This window comes from Pholcus phalangioides, unplaced genomic scaffold (assembly GCF_987345545.1).
Source record: "Pholcus phalangioides strain wild (caught in Gottingen) unplaced genomic scaffold, Ppha-v1.0 ptg000041l_1, whole genome shotgun sequence".
Taxonomy (NCBI): Eukaryota; Metazoa; Arthropoda; class Arachnida; order Araneae; family Pholcidae; genus Pholcus; species Pholcus phalangioides.
The window spans coordinates 5,773,274-5,791,543 of record NW_028301627.1 but is presented as its reverse complement, the minus strand read 5'-3'; the positions used below and the strand labels follow the sequence as shown (position 1 = coordinate 5,791,543).

General features: G+C 36.8%; 2 protein-coding genes across 3 annotated transcripts in view; one reads left to right on the top strand and one right to left on the bottom strand.

Annotated features, from left to right (window-relative positions):
* Nucleotides 1-5: 5 nt before the first annotated feature.
* The window catches only part of LOC149065155 (uncharacterized), a 52,382-nt gene continuing 34,117 nt past the window's right edge, over nt 6-18,270 (bottom strand). The window contains exons 1-2 of one of the 2 annotated variants that reach the window (XR_016195677.1): nt 9,554-9,784; nt 6-5,149 (exon numbers count right to left, since the gene is read on the bottom strand). Coding sequence is in view for 1 of the 2 variants with exons in the window: in XM_089254433.1 (XP_089110559.1) it covers nt 4,898-5,149 (252 nt within the window). In the remaining variant the exon portion in view is untranslated. Of the gene's footprint in view, nt 5,150-9,553; nt 9,785-18,270 lie in introns of those variants that run through there. The other variant, XM_089254433.1, reaches the window with a different exon arrangement.
* Nucleotides 10,057-17,540, top strand: LOC149065158 (uncharacterized). The gene is made up of 2 exons (XM_089254434.1): nt 10,057-10,231; nt 16,067-17,540. The coding sequence occupies exon 2, from the start codon at nt 16,238-16,240 to the stop codon at nt 17,219-17,221; it is 984 nt and encodes a 327-aa protein (XP_089110560.1). The 5' UTR covers nt 10,057-10,231; nt 16,067-16,237; the 3' UTR covers nt 17,222-17,540.

Here is an 18,270-nt window from a genome sequence, read left to right as displayed (position 1 = left end):
TTTTTACCATGCTTTATTTCAATTTCACCATTACTCATCACAAAAAAATTAATTAAAATTTTTGCCATTTAGGTGCTATAATTTATTATCAATGAATTGTATTTGTTATTATTTATTTACGCATGTGCTCAATTCATTTAGACATAATTTTTCATTAAAAAAATTAATGTAGCAAAAAACATAGAATGTAAAATTTCAATCTGATATTATCGTAATAGAAGATTCATCTTTCATTCGCCATGTAAATATTTTCAATACAACCCAAAATATACATGGGCTATTTGATATTTTTCAGCATTACCAAGTGGGATCCACTGCCCTATTGATTGCGTGACATTATGTCCATTTATATTTTTAAATAACGCATTTACCGAGCAAAAAAATATTAATAATATCTCTAACACTCTTCTTATATAGTTCGATAGCAATAAAATAATTCTTACCTCAGTAATGAACATGCTAGCACTTCGTCGTGGCTTCGATCGCCGATGTCAACATACACGTATGTATACTACAGCAGGTTTTTGAGGATATAACGATGAATCACTTCAACTTTGATGACACCGAAGATATAATCCAAGTTTTATCTGTCATTATTATCGTAAAAAATTTTTTAATTCGAAAAAAAACAGCATATTTCATCGCTAAATATCACAGCGAGAGCTCGCGGCCAGAGGCAAAATTTCCTCTTTTCCAAGATGGCCGCCGTGAACTACTTTTCTTGCTGCTTTAGGACTGGTGCTAGGCAGTCCTTAGCAGCGGTCCTAAGTAACTACTAAAAAAAAGTCCTTAGCTTAGAGATAGTATCGAAAAGTCGAACTACTGGCCATCTAAGGACAAATCGGGGCTTAACTACTTTTTTTCGGCTAAGGACCGCAGAGATAGTTCACCCCCAGGATTTCATCACAAGGACTTTATTAAGATATGAAATCTATGGTTGCAACTTTTGTCCCAGAATTACGTACCTTGGGGAATCACAATTGCCTCGTCGGAACAAACCTGGATCTCCAGCCGACTCATCTGTTCAACAACAACTAATGGAACCCCTACGTGTTTCATGTATTGTGGATCAGTTTACTCATTCATTATCAGAACGTGCCAAGCTAAGGCATAACTGATTTTGATATCACAACTATACTTTCTGTTTTAATGTTTTCACAACATAATATTTTACAGTGGAACTTTTGATAAGTTACATAAGGACTTGGACATGATCAAGGACAATAGAATCACCCATCATGAACAAGATTTCATCACAAGGACTTTATTAAGATAATTGATGACCTCAGAAATGAGTTTTCTAACATGAAATCTACGGTTGAAACTTTTGTCACAGAATTACGTACCTTGGGAATCACTTATCATCCTCGTCTGACAGCAGACAGAAACAATGCACCTTATCCCATAATCTTCAAAATATTAAGAAGACTCAAATTCATTCAATCCAAAGTTCTATATATAGGGCGTTCATAATTAAAAGACCATATTTTGAAGTAGCCTACAGACGAAACCTGTCATCCGAAAAGTGTGAAATTTTGTGGAGGACTACATGAAGTAATAGGAATTTGTTTCGGAGATAAAAAATTAGTTGCAGATGTCACCACCAGAGGGCATTTCACTTTGAATACCTGTAGTAAACATGTAAATTTATGTGATGTCACGCAGCAGTTGTTATAAAACCTTGAAACATTCACGGAGATCTTGTTTTTCAAGGTGTTTGCTGCTCAAAATAACGATAAGTTTACGAGATCGCGCTTCCCTGGTCAAATTGTTTTACCAAAACAGCAATGCCGCAGTAACTGCTCTACGGAAATATCGGACTTGGAAGAGGATTTGAAAAGGTCCAATGAATGTTAAAACCTTTGGAGTATGATAACGAAATTTGAAACCACAGGATCGTTGGCTGTTCGTCCCGGAAGAGGAAGAAAACCCGTTTCTATAGACGCAGTACAGGAGGTTTCGCTTCAGGTGGTAGTGCCAGGCGTGTAGCACAGGCGTTAGGTAGGCCGCGCTCAACTGCCCATAAGATCATGTGGAATATTCTCCGATATTATCCGTACAAACTTTCACTTGTGCAGTGGTTGCTTCCACACGATTATGACGCTCGACTCCGGTTCTCACTGCAGTTTTTAGCTCGCGTTGAGGTCGATTCAGAATGGCCTTGGAATATTCTCTGGACAGACGAAGCTCATTTCACTTGGATGGTGCAGTCAAAACTCACAATTTGGGAACCAGAAAATCTGCACGCTATCTTAGAGGTTCCTTGACGGTATGGTGTGGATTTACTGCATCATTTATTCTCGGTCCCTACTTCTATTTACAAGGAGTTACGTTCTACAGGTTCAGTGACATGCTCGATCACCGGGAAGTGATATGCATTGTTATTACAGAACGAAATCGTTCCCTCTCAGCAAGCATGTCACTGCCTTGCAGACACAATCTATGCAAGACGGAGCTCTTCCACACATTGCAGTGTCTGTTAAGAATGTTCTTGAAACACATTTTACAGATGAATGTCCTCAGCCGGCACTTCACTAATCTATGGCCTCCCCAATCCCCGGACCTTAATCCATGCGATTTTTGGCTTTGGGGGCATTTGAAACGTCTGGTAAGTCGTGACAATCCAAGAACTTTACCCGATCATAAAGACAGCATTTCACAGCAAGTGCTGAACTTTTCTCCACATGGACTTCGGTCAGTTGTGGAGCATGCTATCTCACATGGTACCTGAAAATGATGGCCATCATGTGGAACATGTTTTGTTGTAGTAACAATCGTAAAAGTGTTTAACAATTGTTCAAATTGTAAACGTTTGGCTAAATGTGTCATTTCTTAATAAAACACCCTGTGGTGGCGCCATGCGCAAGTAATTCCCCCAACCCCTGAAACAAATTCTAATCACTTCATGAAGTCCTCCACAAAATTTTCTGATGACTGTTTTCGACTGCAGGCTACTTTAAAATAGTCTTTTAATCATGGATGCCCTGTATATAGAGAACGTACTAAAACTACCGCTATTGGCACGTGAAGACAGAACCTTTATTCAAACATTTTGCACACAACAAATACATTCTTTTTGAACAATATTTTCGGACCATTTTAAAAAAGTTGATCCTTCAATTTTCTCAAGGTGATCCAACGAAAGAAATTTATGTCAGCTGAAACACATGGCGGTAGCACATTCAATACGAAACGTTTCGTATGCCCTTATGACATACGGAAAAAAAATACACATCGGTATAGTTAGAAGTACGCATTGAGAAATTATTGATTTTCATCAATAATTTAACTTCCGTATCAGTCCATGAAAAATTCGCAGAAAACAACTTAACTTCAACGAGTGACAATAAACTTTGCATAAACTTCTCACAGAATAAAAACTTCATTTCCCCCCTTGTATTTAAAATAGATTTTCGGAAAGTTCTTTTAAATTCCTCTACATTTCTGTATTCTTTTCTTTTAACAACCTCTCCATCACTTGTATGTTCTTCCACTAAAATATCATGGGAAGGCAGAGTTCACCAATATATGCATCAAAATTCTATTTCACTCCTCAAAATTTTGTTGAGGAGAAATAATGCCGTAGAAAATTATTTTTGCCGATAACACTGGTGGTAAGACATGCTCTTATGTGCTAAGCGATTTGCTCGACGCTAGCAATTTCATTTGAACTTCCTTCATAATGAATCAACTTGTGTTGCTTCAGATAAGAACTGGTTGAAAACTTCCGGTAACAAAAATTACATTCGTATACTTTCTCTCCCGTGTGGACTCTTTTGTGTCGGTTTAAATGATCCAATCGAGATAATATTTTACCACAGATTTCACACTCGTGTGGTTCCTTCAAAGAGTGGACTTTTTTGTGTCGGTTGCAACTGCTTCTGTCAGAGAATCCTTTACTACAGATATCGCACTCGAATGGCTTCTTCCCGGCGTGAATTCTTTTGTGTCGGTTGTAGCTGCTTCTTGCAGAAAATCCTTTACTACAGATATCACATTCGTGGGGTTTCTCTCCAGTATGAACTCTTTTATGAATGTTTAAAACCTTTATGTAAGAAAATGTTTTACTACAGATATCGCACTCGTATGGCTTCTCCCCACTATGAACCCTAATGTGTGAAATTAAATTGCCTACTTGAGAAAACAGTTTACCGCAGATTTCACACCCGTGTGGCTTCTCTCCCGTGTGGATTCTTTTGTGAATATTTAAACTGCTACTTTTAGAAAATGTCTTATGACAGATTTCACACTCGTGTGGCTTCTCTCTAGTATGAACTATGTAGTGTAATTTTAAGTGAGATACTCGCGGGAAGGTTTTACCACAGATATCACACTGCTGTGGCTCCTCTCCCGCATGCATTCTTTTGTGCATGTTCAAATCGGTATAGCTAGAAAACTTTTTACTACATACATATATACTGTATATATCACATTCGTGTGGGTTCACTCGTTGTGAATATTTTTGTGTCGGTTGTAATTTATGTCAAAAAATATTTTATAACAATTATCATAATTATATGGTTTCTCTTGTGTGTGGGATGTTTTGTGAATGTTTAACTATGTCCAAAAACAATTCACACTGATGCGGCTCCTCCTCAGTGGGAATGTATTTGTGCCTTTTAAAATGAAATAAACATTCTTCCACAGATGTCACACTGATGTGGTGCCTTTTTCGTGTGTCTATTTTTTATATAGATTTAAATTGCTGATTTGTAAATATGTTTTACTACAGATATCAAGCTGATGTGTGTGTTTTCTACAGTGTAAACATTTCAGTCTTTATGGACACTATGTCTAAATCATTTCATTTCATCAATGCTCTTCTAAATTCTAAATGCTTTCATTTCAGCACTGACACTCACATGAATTTTCACCAGTTTGCAAAATCAATTAAAAGCTATAAATGGTTTCTAAATTGGAACAAAACCGCATTGTCTTCATCTACATCATTCCTGTTATATGATCTTGCAGGTGATTCCCTTATACTCTTAAAGATATGTAAAGTATAGGAAGAGTGTAGACAACCAAATTTGTTATAGTTTGTAAGATTCTTACGAGGTTTAGAGTTTTTCAGAAACTTTTCTCCACATATCCGCTTGTAAAGATTCTGCTGTTTATTATGCAGATTATGATGGGAATCTTCAATAATCTGCAAAAGAAAAATTATTATAGTCATAAAGTCTAGTTTTATTTCAATCAAATTTGGAAATATTTTGGGCAATTTGGTAAAAGCTACGCTACTGTCAAATGCACCCACCTCAAAAACCATACATGAAAAATGAAATGAAAGTGAAGTTAAAAAACAAAAACCAAATAAGAAAATTGTGAACTTTAACACAATTAAAGCTAACAGTTATATAAATATATCGATTTATTATCTAGATTTTATCAGCTTGACCACTTTATGATCAAAAGACGTAATATTGCGCCCGAACGCCAGTGGAATGAATTCAAACAAGTTCACTGTTTTCTTTCCTCTCTCCTGATAATCTTGAAGCTTTGTTGCAACCTTACATTTTTTTTTCCTTTTGGTTTTTTGTATACCATGATAGTGACTGTTTTCCTCACATACAAAGTATCTTTCTGATGAGAGTTGAAGAGAACAGGTAGGGTGATGGTGAAAAGAAATCTAACTTTGTACCTATATTCTTATGACGTCATCTATTATACTGTCTTAATCTTTCATTTGCTTTCTTTTCTTCCCTTTTGCTAATGTGCGGTTAAGTTTGGATAAGGTTACTGAATTTATTGCCAATTCATCAAATAGAGAACATCAGAATTTCTTTCTAATTCGCTTGTAAGCGAAGGGGTTAAAACCATCAACATGACAGAAGTAGTAACAAAGCACCAAAAACATAAACCAAATGGCACTTTCAGATGTTAAAGTTTTCGGGAAAAATTATTTTATATTTAGACAGTCTTTTAATATTTTTGTAGTTTCTCTTATGCCTTAGTATCAAAAAAGAAAAAGGCCACTGTATTCATGTCATACATTGTAAGTTTGACGTTTTGGGCATTTTGCAGATCCACTATCAAGGATTTCAGATAATTTTTGTTACCTGCTAGTGGTTTTTAATTTCTTTTTACATGGTGTGTTGATACTCTTTATTTAAAGAGTTGCTGCCCTGAGCCAGTCACAAATACGAATAAAAATTCATCAACACAACAGACGAATTGCTCAAAGAGGTGACCAATAGTCAACTATGGATGTTATTTATAATTACAGAAACTCAAAATGGATACAAAACAAAGAATGGAAATAAGTTGAGAAACTAGAACTATGAAAAATGAATATACACTGCTGATAAAAAATATGGTTACTATTCATTTAGAATAGACAGCCTTTCAATTATTCCCTATATAATGATTGTATTAATCTCAAAAATTTCCATTGCTCGAAGTGAATACATTTTTGAAAATAACCATCTGACTGAACCAGCTGCATTTCAGAAAGGTAGGCTTAACAAAATTTCCTTTGATGCCAACATACCTTCTAAAAACCACCAGTAGATGAAAAAAAAAATTGCCTATACGTTTTTTAGAGAACTGTCAGAAACTTCAAAGTGCCCGAATAGAAATCAAAGAGCAACAGATTTTTTTTCTTCAATAATACCATATTTTTCAGCATACCTAAAAAATACAAAACATTCAGGTAAAAGAAAAACTGTATGGATCCATCGATGGCAGATGTGCAACATGTCTAAAGTCCAAAAATATCCATAGCCTCCAGGTGCCTACAACAACAACAAGAGACCTACAATGATACATTTATTCAATCATTGCACTTCACTCTCATGGTTAAAAAAAGTGATGGTGGATGGAAGCACTACACATAACAAGCATTACACAGTAACAACCTTTATGTTAGATTCACAACACGTTCACGCACATTTCAACATGTACCAATTAGTTAGAAATTCCACAGACAAATGTGGATGAGGTGCATGTGTGGTTGAGTAGTAGCCTTCAGGTGCCAAAATCCTACATGATGTATAAGAATAGATGTCACTTGGAAGAGTAAATAATCCATTGCGCTTGATATAATCACAAAAGACCAACGAAAAGCCAAATACACTGAAAAACACAAAAAATTCATATTGCATTTCTATTCCTATGCACACATTATGAGTGCCATCTTCAGAAGATAAATATCCCCACTATCAAGCTGACCGGGGATTCCACTTGGCTAGGAAACCAGATTTAACTCCCAGTTGCTCTGTGGGAAGATACATGTCTGTGCAAGTTAAACATTGTGGTCAGAATGAGGCTGAGTGCCTGCATGTGCAAGTCTAATAAAACGGTCTGATTATATTTCACAAGCAACTAATAAGAAGAATGCAGGAAAGCATTCAGTTACCTTCTGACACATTCTCAGATCACTTAGGTGACTCACAGCCCATTCTCACATTCCAGTTTAGTGGTTTGCAGCACTTTTAAAGATCACTTAAGTGGCCCATGGCACAACTACAGATCACTAAAGTGGCCCTTTTGCCCCGTTCAATATACCCATCTAGCATTTGTATGTAGGGAAAGAAAACAGGGGGAGGGGGTGAACTTCCTTGAAATTATCTTTCTCATAGTGATATCATATTTTTTCCCAACTCTCTGTCTGTTGTTTGGAGGTGGTCTTACTCAATTTCAATCAGTTCAGTGTCCGTATATAAATATTAATCAGTCAAAATTTATATTTAAAAAAAATCCAAAGTACAAATGAGACGGAAAAGTACAACAAAATATTGTTGCTATGGAAGATTATAATTTTTACTGTAGCAGCTTCATTGAGATAACTTTCTGTCACACAAAAGAATGCATAAGTGTATATAAATGGATTAAATGCATCTCTGAAGTAGATGAAATTCATGAAACTACAACGAAGAAAAAGCTGAACCGCAATGCAGTGAGTGATAGCTAGCAAGCATTGTACACGGAAGCATCATTTCAAAACAGTGATACAATGCTAAAATACAACAGATATCAGCGAAATTGAGATAATTTTGATTTTTTTTTCTCAGTCCAATATATGAAGGAAAAACTTTTTCTGGATTTTATGCAGAGGTGAACTCTGAAAGAAAAGTATACTCGTTTTCGCCAGGAATCACAAACCCAGTGCTCTTGTAATCTAATTACATTCTCTCTAACGTAAGCACTAACGTATACACTTATTGGTTGCATTTTTTAAGTTTTGAAAAATATCTTTTATCAAACTTTTATAGTGTAATTCCGGCCTCGGAAAGATTACCTTCAAGCGTGTTGTGGGTAGGGGAATATATTTCAGTGTCATCTTAATGTATGGGCACAGATCGGCATGGTTTAAGTGGGGGGGGGGGGAGCTCAAAGCAAAGTTGGGAACCACAGGAAAACCAACTCCAGCCGACCTCCACCGTGGCGACAGTGGGGTTTGAACACGGTCCTCCGAATCCATTACTATGACCACTCGACTACCACTGTAGAATATGGTATATACACTGTTTTCCCAACATGTTACCTTCAGTTTTTGTGTCAAAATATCTTGTTTTCTCTCAGGTTGTATATTGTTTGTATACTAGCCAGGCTTTTGTAGCATAATATAAAATTTTTTGTTATACCTGTAGTTTAATCCTGCACCATGTTTTTATTGAACCCAGAGAGAATTTTTTGCCCTGGCCATTTTATTATTTAGAAGAGAGTCTCAGTTTTTATTCTGGAATCACGCTTCTATTTATAACCTGTTGTTCATTTTGTAATATGTTGCTTCATTTCAATCTCGTATCAGGAATAAGATATACTTTCAATCTTGCTCCCAAATTTAGTCTAAGAATATTTTTTTGATTGTCATTGTTTCTATCATTGTCCGTCTTTGACCATAATTTTTTCTTTTCTGAGTGTAAACTCATTCTGGCGATTTATTTTCTTAATCAAGAAAGAAAGACAGTTATAGTAGTATCAAGGGGTTCTCAAACTGTGCACCGTCAAACTTTATCAGAGGCACACGGATGTCCCGACAAAGGTTTCTCAAGGAGATTCTGCATTAAACTGATCTGGGACACAACGGGTCAAAAATGTTTGAGTGCTCCTGGTATAAATAATACCATTTTTTTCTTTGGCGATTTCTTTTCTTGTTGGTGTTTTTCTTCCCCTGGTCAGCCATTTTCTTTCACTGGCGGTTTTTTTATTCCATTGGCTTAATTATTATTATTATAGCAGTTCCGAAGTGATATTCTCATCATGGTCTTGCTTTGTTCTCCTAATGGCCTTGTTCAGGACACAGCCAAGATTCGAGACGGGAGATTGACTGACGGGGGTGATAATGATTGAAATCTTGTCTCTTTAACACCCATACTTTTAATACACAAACTGAATATAAGAGACCCCCCCCCCCCCAAAAAGCAGCGTTCGTTCCAGGCCCGTTATTTGGGGGGCACCCCCGGTTTTAAAAAATACAGTAGTAATGGTGTGTGTGTGTATATATATGCATACATTGAGTATACGTTTTTTGCCTCTCCCCCCACATCCCGGAAAAGGTTAAAATGCTTCGTTCCTACGGATACGTTAAAACAGACCCACATCTACTGACCTTTACTTGAGGATGAACTTTACCACGAACGAATCCGTCCAAGGTATTAGTGGATCCCCGCCAACAGAGGATGCTATTATAATAACGTTAATGACTAATTATGACTATTTATAATAACCATTAAAACGATCCAGATCAGCTTGACTTGACTTGAATGATTAGTGTCCTCTATACCTACTGGGGATCCAGATCAGCGAAAGCACTATCAGTCAAACTGATCGGGTAAATATTGTCGACCGTGACTGAACTCAGCTCACAAGATAAACAAAGGATGAAGTTCGTAGTGGTTGTTCTTCCAAAAACAACCAAAAATTTTTTGTAGATTAGATTTTTGAGTTGACGAAAACAATTTAATAGAACGTTTAATGAAAATGAAATCGAAAGTTTTTGACGAAAGCAATGTCATAAACAATCAAAAATAAAACAATTAACTCATTTTAATTTTTTTTTTTTTAAATCTATAACAACCACTACGAACTTTATTCTTTGTTTATCTCGAGCGTCAGACGACAATGCTTACATCTTACATGTTTACCCAAACGGTCCTTGCTGTTGCGATGGTGCTCTTGTCTTCGTTGATCGTTTAATGGTCATAACTTGTCATCTGGGGATTCAATTAGGATTCCACGTTGCTCGGATTCACTAATTCATTCGTGTCAAGTTTACATTCAAGTGCAGGTCAGTAGATTATTAGGGTATTTTTTTTTCCTGTTCTGAGGGAGAGTGGAAATAATATTTTTTCGAGGGTCTCCTGAGTTCAAATTATTTTATAAAAGTTTTGCTACACGTATATTAATGAAAAAACTGTTCACTATTTCGGAACAGCTTTGGTATAATACTCTGAATAAGCTCTGGATTAATAAATACTCTGAATGAGCTCTGGATTAATAAATACTCTGAATAAGCTCTGGATTAATAAATACTCTGAATGAGCTCTGGATTAATAAATACTCTGAATAAGCTCTGGATTAATAAATACTCTGAATAAGCTCTGGATTAATAAATAAATACTCGCGGAAAGCCTACAATTGTCTAGACGGTTTTGAAATTCTCCCAGTGGACTACCCTAACTAGTTCTAAAAATGAATTGAATACATTGACTTTTCTTTAAATTGAGCCAAATAAAATTTAAAATCAGCCTGCCTGTTGTATTCAGGCAGTGTACTCTTGACGTGTCGCCAAGTGCTCCCAAAGCAGAATGTTTTGCGATGTTCTGCTACGAACCCTCAGCTGACTGAAATTGTTCTGCTGTAAAAATTCGCATATACATAATAGCGTTTTTCTACACTATTCTTAAAATTCTTCCAGATTGTTCGGCGACGTACGTCGCACATTCTGCTTTGGGGCCAAGTGCTTTCTATGGTGTTCGTGTGAGCACCTGTTTCAGGATTCTTGAATTCAACGCTGCGGTTGACTGTGAAATGGGAGTACCCTTTTTCGTCTAAACGCTTGTAGGCTTTCCAGCAATCTGAAAGAATGGTTTTACCCTTCTCTATCCACGTTTTGATTAGCCCAACGAGCGTATCTGCGGACCTGTCGCGAGCAGCGACCAAAAAACACCTCCCTCTACCCCTCCAAAAACCCACTGACCCTCTACCCTACTGCCTTTATTATACTTCTGCTTTCCAAATTTTGCCTCATCACCCTCAACGATCGCCGCCTTACAGTTTCCAAGTTGGCGGCCCCACCGTACGGACTGTCTGGAATTTTTCTCTACACGCCCTCCGCCAGTTTTTCACTAATCGCGTGTTTGTGCGCTTAACCAAAACCGGTATCAACTCCCATTGCCAACAGAAGACCGCGATAAAGAATTGCGCCATCTATCGTTTATAGTTCATAACACTACCATCCAATTGTTAACGTATGCCTCCGTACGGACGAATCGTGTGAAAGGAACGTTCTCAGATGCTGTCTTTGAATACCAGCAGATAGAAACGAAAATAGCGTAATTTCCAGTGCGTAATTGGAGGGGAGATAATCCGCAGGGGAATAAAAACTCTAAAATTTGAAAATTTTTTACACGGTCCCTCATTCAGGAAACCAATTGGATAGTCGTCATCTTATTCTTCAACAATGGCAAGGAAAGAGAGGAAGAGGCAGACTGAGCACCAGATGGATAAAGGAATTGTTGCTAAGTACTGGAATGAAGCTAGTGCAACTGAGTCATGCTGTGAACGAGCTTGGGGAGCTATGATCTATAGCAACGCTTCTCAACTGGTGCTCCCAAGGAGCCCTGGGGGTCTATTACGCTCATGTCGTTATGCTCGCGTTTCAAATGTGTTTGGGGTTTGCGGTGCATTGTGGGATAGATTTACGTCACCATCGCTAATGGTTGATTTTTCTCACATCGTTACTAGCGATTTTCGTTATCGGCATCGCTACGTAAAACGTTAACTAACGAGAACCGGAGACCACTCGTTATGTTCGCGTTATGGAAATAAACATGGCCGCTCACGCGTACATTTTTCGATGAAGGTGAGAGCAACGGAGACAAATTAGTTAGAATTGGAAATTATTCATTCATTATTAATTTATCAAGTTGTTCATTATAATGAATAATAATTCTCTGAATTACATTACTTAATTTAGTAACATGATTTAGAGACAGCATTATCGTTTAAAATGTTATCTGTACACATACTGATTGGAAAAAATTATTCATAGTGGTAAATCGTTATAAATTATTATACTCGGTACAAAGATAAATCACTCTACAAAACGGTTTTTTTTTAAAAATCTTGCATGGAAATGCCTTCATTCTAATCTTAAACTCATACAAATACAACGCCACAACAGACAAAATGCCCAACGAGGTGGCTGATAAAAAGATGCCCATAAAAATATGGATGTCATATGTTTCAAAAATACAGCAACCCCATTAAAAATGCAATTAACACAAATTATAAACATCTCAATTATTATTAACATCTCAATATAAGAATATCATTTAACTGGTAGGCCTAAATCTCTCTATCGCGATGTCTTCAAGACATTTTGAAATTCGCTCAATATTTTTTTTACACCTCGTTCAAAATCGATGTCAATATATATTTAAACGTCTCCAGATTTTCCCCTTCTTAATTTGTTTAATAACATTGATATTTTGTGATATCAATTAAGTATTGCTACTTTCTGTGCAGTACACAGAAGCGTAATGCAGTAAACACCATTACACACACACTATACTCTGCGCACTAAGTACAATATAAAAAATCAAAGTAAATTTTATTAATCAACAAATAAATTTTTTCTAATCCTTTAGTGCATTTTCTGATCGGAGTATAAAAAAGATGTCAACAACAGTGTAAATTTGGTGGCACTTCATTTTCATGTGTGAAACAAGGGAACCAATTGTCTAATTAATGATGTAAATAAAAGGTTACTTGTTCTTGATTTTGACTTAATATCAAGACGGTAGATAAATGTGTTAAAAACATGGTAATATATGATGATGATATTTTTGATAGTCGTTTTGGAAATTCATAACATCATTGACCCTTCAATAGAAAATCATTTTTTAAACGTAATAATTTAGAAAATTTCCCCGCGCCAGTATCATGTGCGTGCATAGCCTACCTTTTTCTCAAATATTTGATGGAAATAAAAAGAATCCGGATGAATTAAAAAAAAATGTAGCTTAGAAAATTAGGGACAACCAACGCGCACGAGTAAATAAAATAATAATAACGCACGTGCTGCAGCACTCGTTAATAGTGATGATTATTATCAGCAGCGGAAAAAATTATCCGATTGGTCCATCCCATTCGGAGCTAACGCAACTCTCGGACCAGGGAGTTTTTCGTAAAATAGATAACGACATACCGCGGGTTGCTGAGAAAAATCAAGTTTTTGACGATGGTCGCTGAGATTTGCGTTATCAGGCTCGTTGAGAATTTGCGTTAAGGGCGTGACGTCACTAACGACCTCGTTGTATAACGACGTGAGCGTAATAGACCCCCCTGGGGGCTCCGCGGCAGCTCGAGAAAAATAAAAGAACCAGTGAATTTGAAAAAAATATATATTTTAAATAATATAAAAAAATAAATCAGTAAATTAATGAATAAATAAAAAATAGGCCTACGGGGCTCTGCCATAGAAATTATATACCAGAAAGGGCTCCGCGAGTCAAAAAGGTTGAGAACCGCTGATCTATAGAGTCACCAGGAGGCGACTCCAGTTGAGCTTGTCAATGTCCGAAATTCTGGCTTCCGCCGTCCCTATATAATTATATCAATTTCTATGATTCGGGGTCATCGTCACGTTGGCGTATTTTTTTGTGGTAATTGACCATTTGTTATAGTTAGGCATAGCTAACCATAGTAATTAGGGTTAGCTATGGCAACCCTAACTATCAAAGGAATCTGAATATCGATATCTTCGATTTTCGTCCTGGACTGGAGTATGCTGTAAGGTTTTGGAGACCACACCTACAGAGGGACTAGACTTGGTTGAAGGGGCGCAGAGAAGAGCTATGTGTGTCCTGATTGGCACATGGGGCTTGAGTTATGAAGAGAGACTTAATTTTTTGAATATGTTTACATTGGATGAACGCAGGTGTCAAGGAGATATGATCGAAGTGTTCAAAATTTTCAATGGGATGGATAGAATGGCAGTGTACTAAAAGTTCATGGTTCAATCTACAGCTTTTACAAGGGGACACCAGTATCGATTGGTAAGGGACAATGCAAGGTTGTGGTGTCGCAGGGAATTTTTCTCTAATAGAGTTGTTAATAAATGGAATAGCTTACCCCCGGAGGTAGTAAATTGTAACACAATTGACACGTTTAAAAAGAAATACGATAAACATGTTGGGGTAAATCGAGCAGCTATCCATACCTAGAATAAGACAACCATAATAATATTCTTTTTGAGCATTGTATAACATTTTATCACGTGTATAATTTTAGTGTTTATAATTTTAGTTTTTAATTGGGTGGCTGTATTTTTGAAATATATGACATCCATATTTTTTATGGGCATCTTTTACTCAGCCACCTCGTCCACCACATTTCGCCAGTTGTGGCGTTGTATTTGTATCTTGATGATCCATATATTGGGATATATAATAGTGGCCGGCGAAAGCTTGAATTTCAGACAGGACATTGATTGAGTCAACTGGGCCTTCCAGTTTGCGAAGTAGCCAACTTAGGGCTTTGGCAGTAACTTATACAACATTCTTGAGGTACTCCCAAATCCAAAAGTTGCAAGGGTTAACGTTAGTTGAGCATGGTGGCCAGGTGTTGTGTTATGCTGTTATATATTCCCGAAATTGTTCTTTAGCAGCTGGCTCAATGTTCATCTTGATAAAAGGTGCAATGTTCACACAATGATGCTGTTGAAGTGCCAAAATCAGATGTGTGGCATTTTCGAGCAAATGCAATCAACCAGCGTATTCGTAACATTCGAGCAAACAATACCAATAAGCTTGTTGTATGCATATGCTTAGTATTCAACGCATGGCTCACAATCCGCTTTTGACAAGCTTAGTTCTGTTCTTCGGTAACGCGTGTAGTACAGTATATGTGTGTGATATAAAATGTCATACATGGCCTGCGATGAGCCAACGGTTGAAAGTGCCAGGTCTATGTCAAGACTCTGCATCAGAATTGAAGGGCACTCAAAACTCGTGAAATTGACCTACAAATATCCCGACTGACATTATTACGAATGAAACGGGTACTGAACACATGCACCTATTTATACATGATTTTTGTATGAGAAATAGCCTTTTTATGAGCGTACCTTATTTATTTTATGCTTGTTATCGGTGAGCAAGTAAAATTTAATGTACATGGAATCACAAAATTATATACAGGTCTACTCATTGGTATACGCAAAGGAAGGGATGTTTTGGGGTTCGAACCCCACCCCCACTTCAAGCCCAGATTATAGTTTTATTTTGCAGGGGGAAAAAACGTAAAACCCTCGCCCTCCTTGAGAAAATTCTGCGTGCGCCCGTGTTCATACCTACATTTTTCCTTTCAAGCATTTCGATGCTTCAAATCACATTTGCTTATTTTTTTTCAGGCTTATTTTATGGTCGAGTGTAAATATCGACTTTTTTTCCAGAAGACACAATTGTTATTATTTCACAAAATTTTGAAATCGTAGTTCCGTCATTTTATTTAACGTGAATTGCCTTATTGATAGAAGTAGTAAATAAGGTTAGTTAACTGTTACATAATTTGTGAGAGGTAATCCAGTTTTCTTGAAACGACTCAAATTTATTTGCTGACTTTTAATTGTAATTTTTAATCTATCTATAATTTTAATCAGATTGATTGAGTCGATTTATTCAGCTGACATTGTAATCGCTATCAACATTTGATTGATCAATTGGAATAGTTTAAAGCTACTAAAGTATGTTTAACTTCTACATTAGAAAAAATGTGGAATTACATTTATGGACTCGTTATTTATTAAAATTATTGGTGGGGGGGGGGGAATTTGATACCTTGTCTGTCATATATGTGGAAATATAGAAGAGATTCTGACAACTCTTATCTTTTTCAGGTAATTGCAGTTATTTATCCAAATCTGAATAAGAAAACTTCTGAATCTGTGCAAGTCGGCAAGCAACGACGGCATTTTCAGCAATATTGAATCAGACAAGAGACGTAATAAATAACAGAGGAGCTGCTCTCAGTTCATATATATCGTGGACATTCTTCCAACTCTATCGAAATGGACGAATCAGCTTCTATGAGATCACATAATGGACAAAATGCTGTAAATGAGGACAATTCTAGTTGTATTCCGATCCCAGCAACATGTAGTGCAAAGCATTCCGAACCCATCTGTCATGATATCTCCCACGGTGAAATTATTGTGCTTACGTGTGGCAGTAACGTGAAAATCTTATCAAACAATTCCAATTTGACCACGCAAAAAAGCTTTCCCACTGACAATATGCTTGAGTGCACATTTTGCGGTAAAATATTTTATGAAATTCGCGAATTAAAGAGACACATGAAATATCACACTGGAGAGAAGCCACATGAGTGTGATGTTTGTGGTAAAAAGTTTTTTGAAATCGGCCATTTAAAAACACACAAGAGAGTTCATACTGGAGAGAAGCCATACGAGTGCAAGCTTTGTGGGAAAATGTTCTCTGCAATCAGCAGTCTCGATAAGCACAAAAGAGTTCATACCGGAGAGAAACCGTATGAGTGTGAGGTTTGTGGAAAAATGTTTTCTGATACCAGCAATTTAAATGCACATAAAAGAGTTCACACTGGTGAGAAGCCGTACGAGTGCGATTTTTGTTGGAAGGCGTTTTCTATGATTAAATATTTAAATGCTCACAAAAGAGCAGTTCACTTTGGGGAAAAGCCATATGTGTGCAATTCTTGTGGTAAAACGTTTGCTAAAACCAGCACTTTAACTTATCACAAAAGAATTCACACTGGTGAGAAGCCGTACAAATGCAATTTTTGTGGGAAAATGTTTACTGTAATCAACAGTTTAAATACGCACAAAAGAGTTCATACTGGAGAGAAGCCGTATGAGTGTGAAGTTTGTAATGTAACGTTTTCTAGAATTGACAATTTAAATTCTCACAAAAGAGTTCACACTGGAGAGAAGCCGTATGAGTGCGATGTTTGTAATGTAGCGTTTTCTAGAATCGACAATTTAAATACGCACAAAAGAGTTCACACTGGTGAGTAGCCGTAAATGTGATTTATGTAATAAACTCTTTGGGGTCAAGTTCACAATTTAATTATTCGCAAAAGAGTTCACACTTGAAAGAACTTATACGAATGTGACAGTTGTCTTGAAACCGTTTTTTATTCAAATCAACCATTTGAATACTCACTAGAGATTGCACGCTGGGAAGGTACCGCATGTGTGCGATTTTTCACACATATATAATTCAAATTAAAAACTCTTCTATGAAGCCTTCAAACGAAATGTTATTTTGTGTTGATGAATAAAAATTTTTATACTTGTAAGTTTTGAATAAACATTGTGCCTTTGATTAAATGGACTGACGAGTCCTACGGATTGGGTTTTATTTCATTATACATAACCCCCAAAGCAGAATGTGCCGAAATACGTCGCTCATTTCGGCAGAACATTTTCAGTCAGCTGAGGGCTCGTTGCAGAACATCGCGAAACATTCTGCTTTGGGGACATCATAACATCAGAAATGTAGGGTCAACCAGGGTAAGTGTGCCAGCAGGCTGTAATTTTTTAAAAAAATATTGTAACTCGGTATCAAACATTTTACTTTATAGTAAATTCTGTGTGAGAGGTCTCTATATTATTTGGATGGTTGAGTGGTAAGGGGTCATTCAAGTATTACGTCAGCATCGAGGGGGGGGGGTTTCGGATTTGCTGACTTTTGATGACAAGGGAGGTTTGAAGGTTGCTTACGTCATCAACCCCCCCCCCCTCCTTCTTTAAGATATGAAATATTTTAAGCTGCTCACAAAATTTTGCTGGGGGGGGGGGTCAGTGTTTTGCTGACAAGGTTGGAGGAGGGGGTAAAAAATGGCTGAAAATCTGTTTACGTAATAATTACGTAAATGCTTACAGACATTATTTGAGTGAGGGGAAAAAGCTATTTAGACTTAAGGGGGGATGAACAAAAAAGAACTTTTCTTTCTTTGCTTGTCTGGACCTTTCAATATCTAATATTCCCCCTAAAGCAGTGTTCTCGCGATCACGTGATAATTCCTATAGGAGGAGGGCCCCTCCTCGAAAATTCGCCAGCA

What these genes read in the sequence shown, in the direction of transcription:
- LOC149065158 (XM_089254434.1), top strand. Translation starts at nt 16,238, where the DNA reads ATGGACGAATCAGCTTCTATGAGATCACATAATGGACAAAATGCTGTA.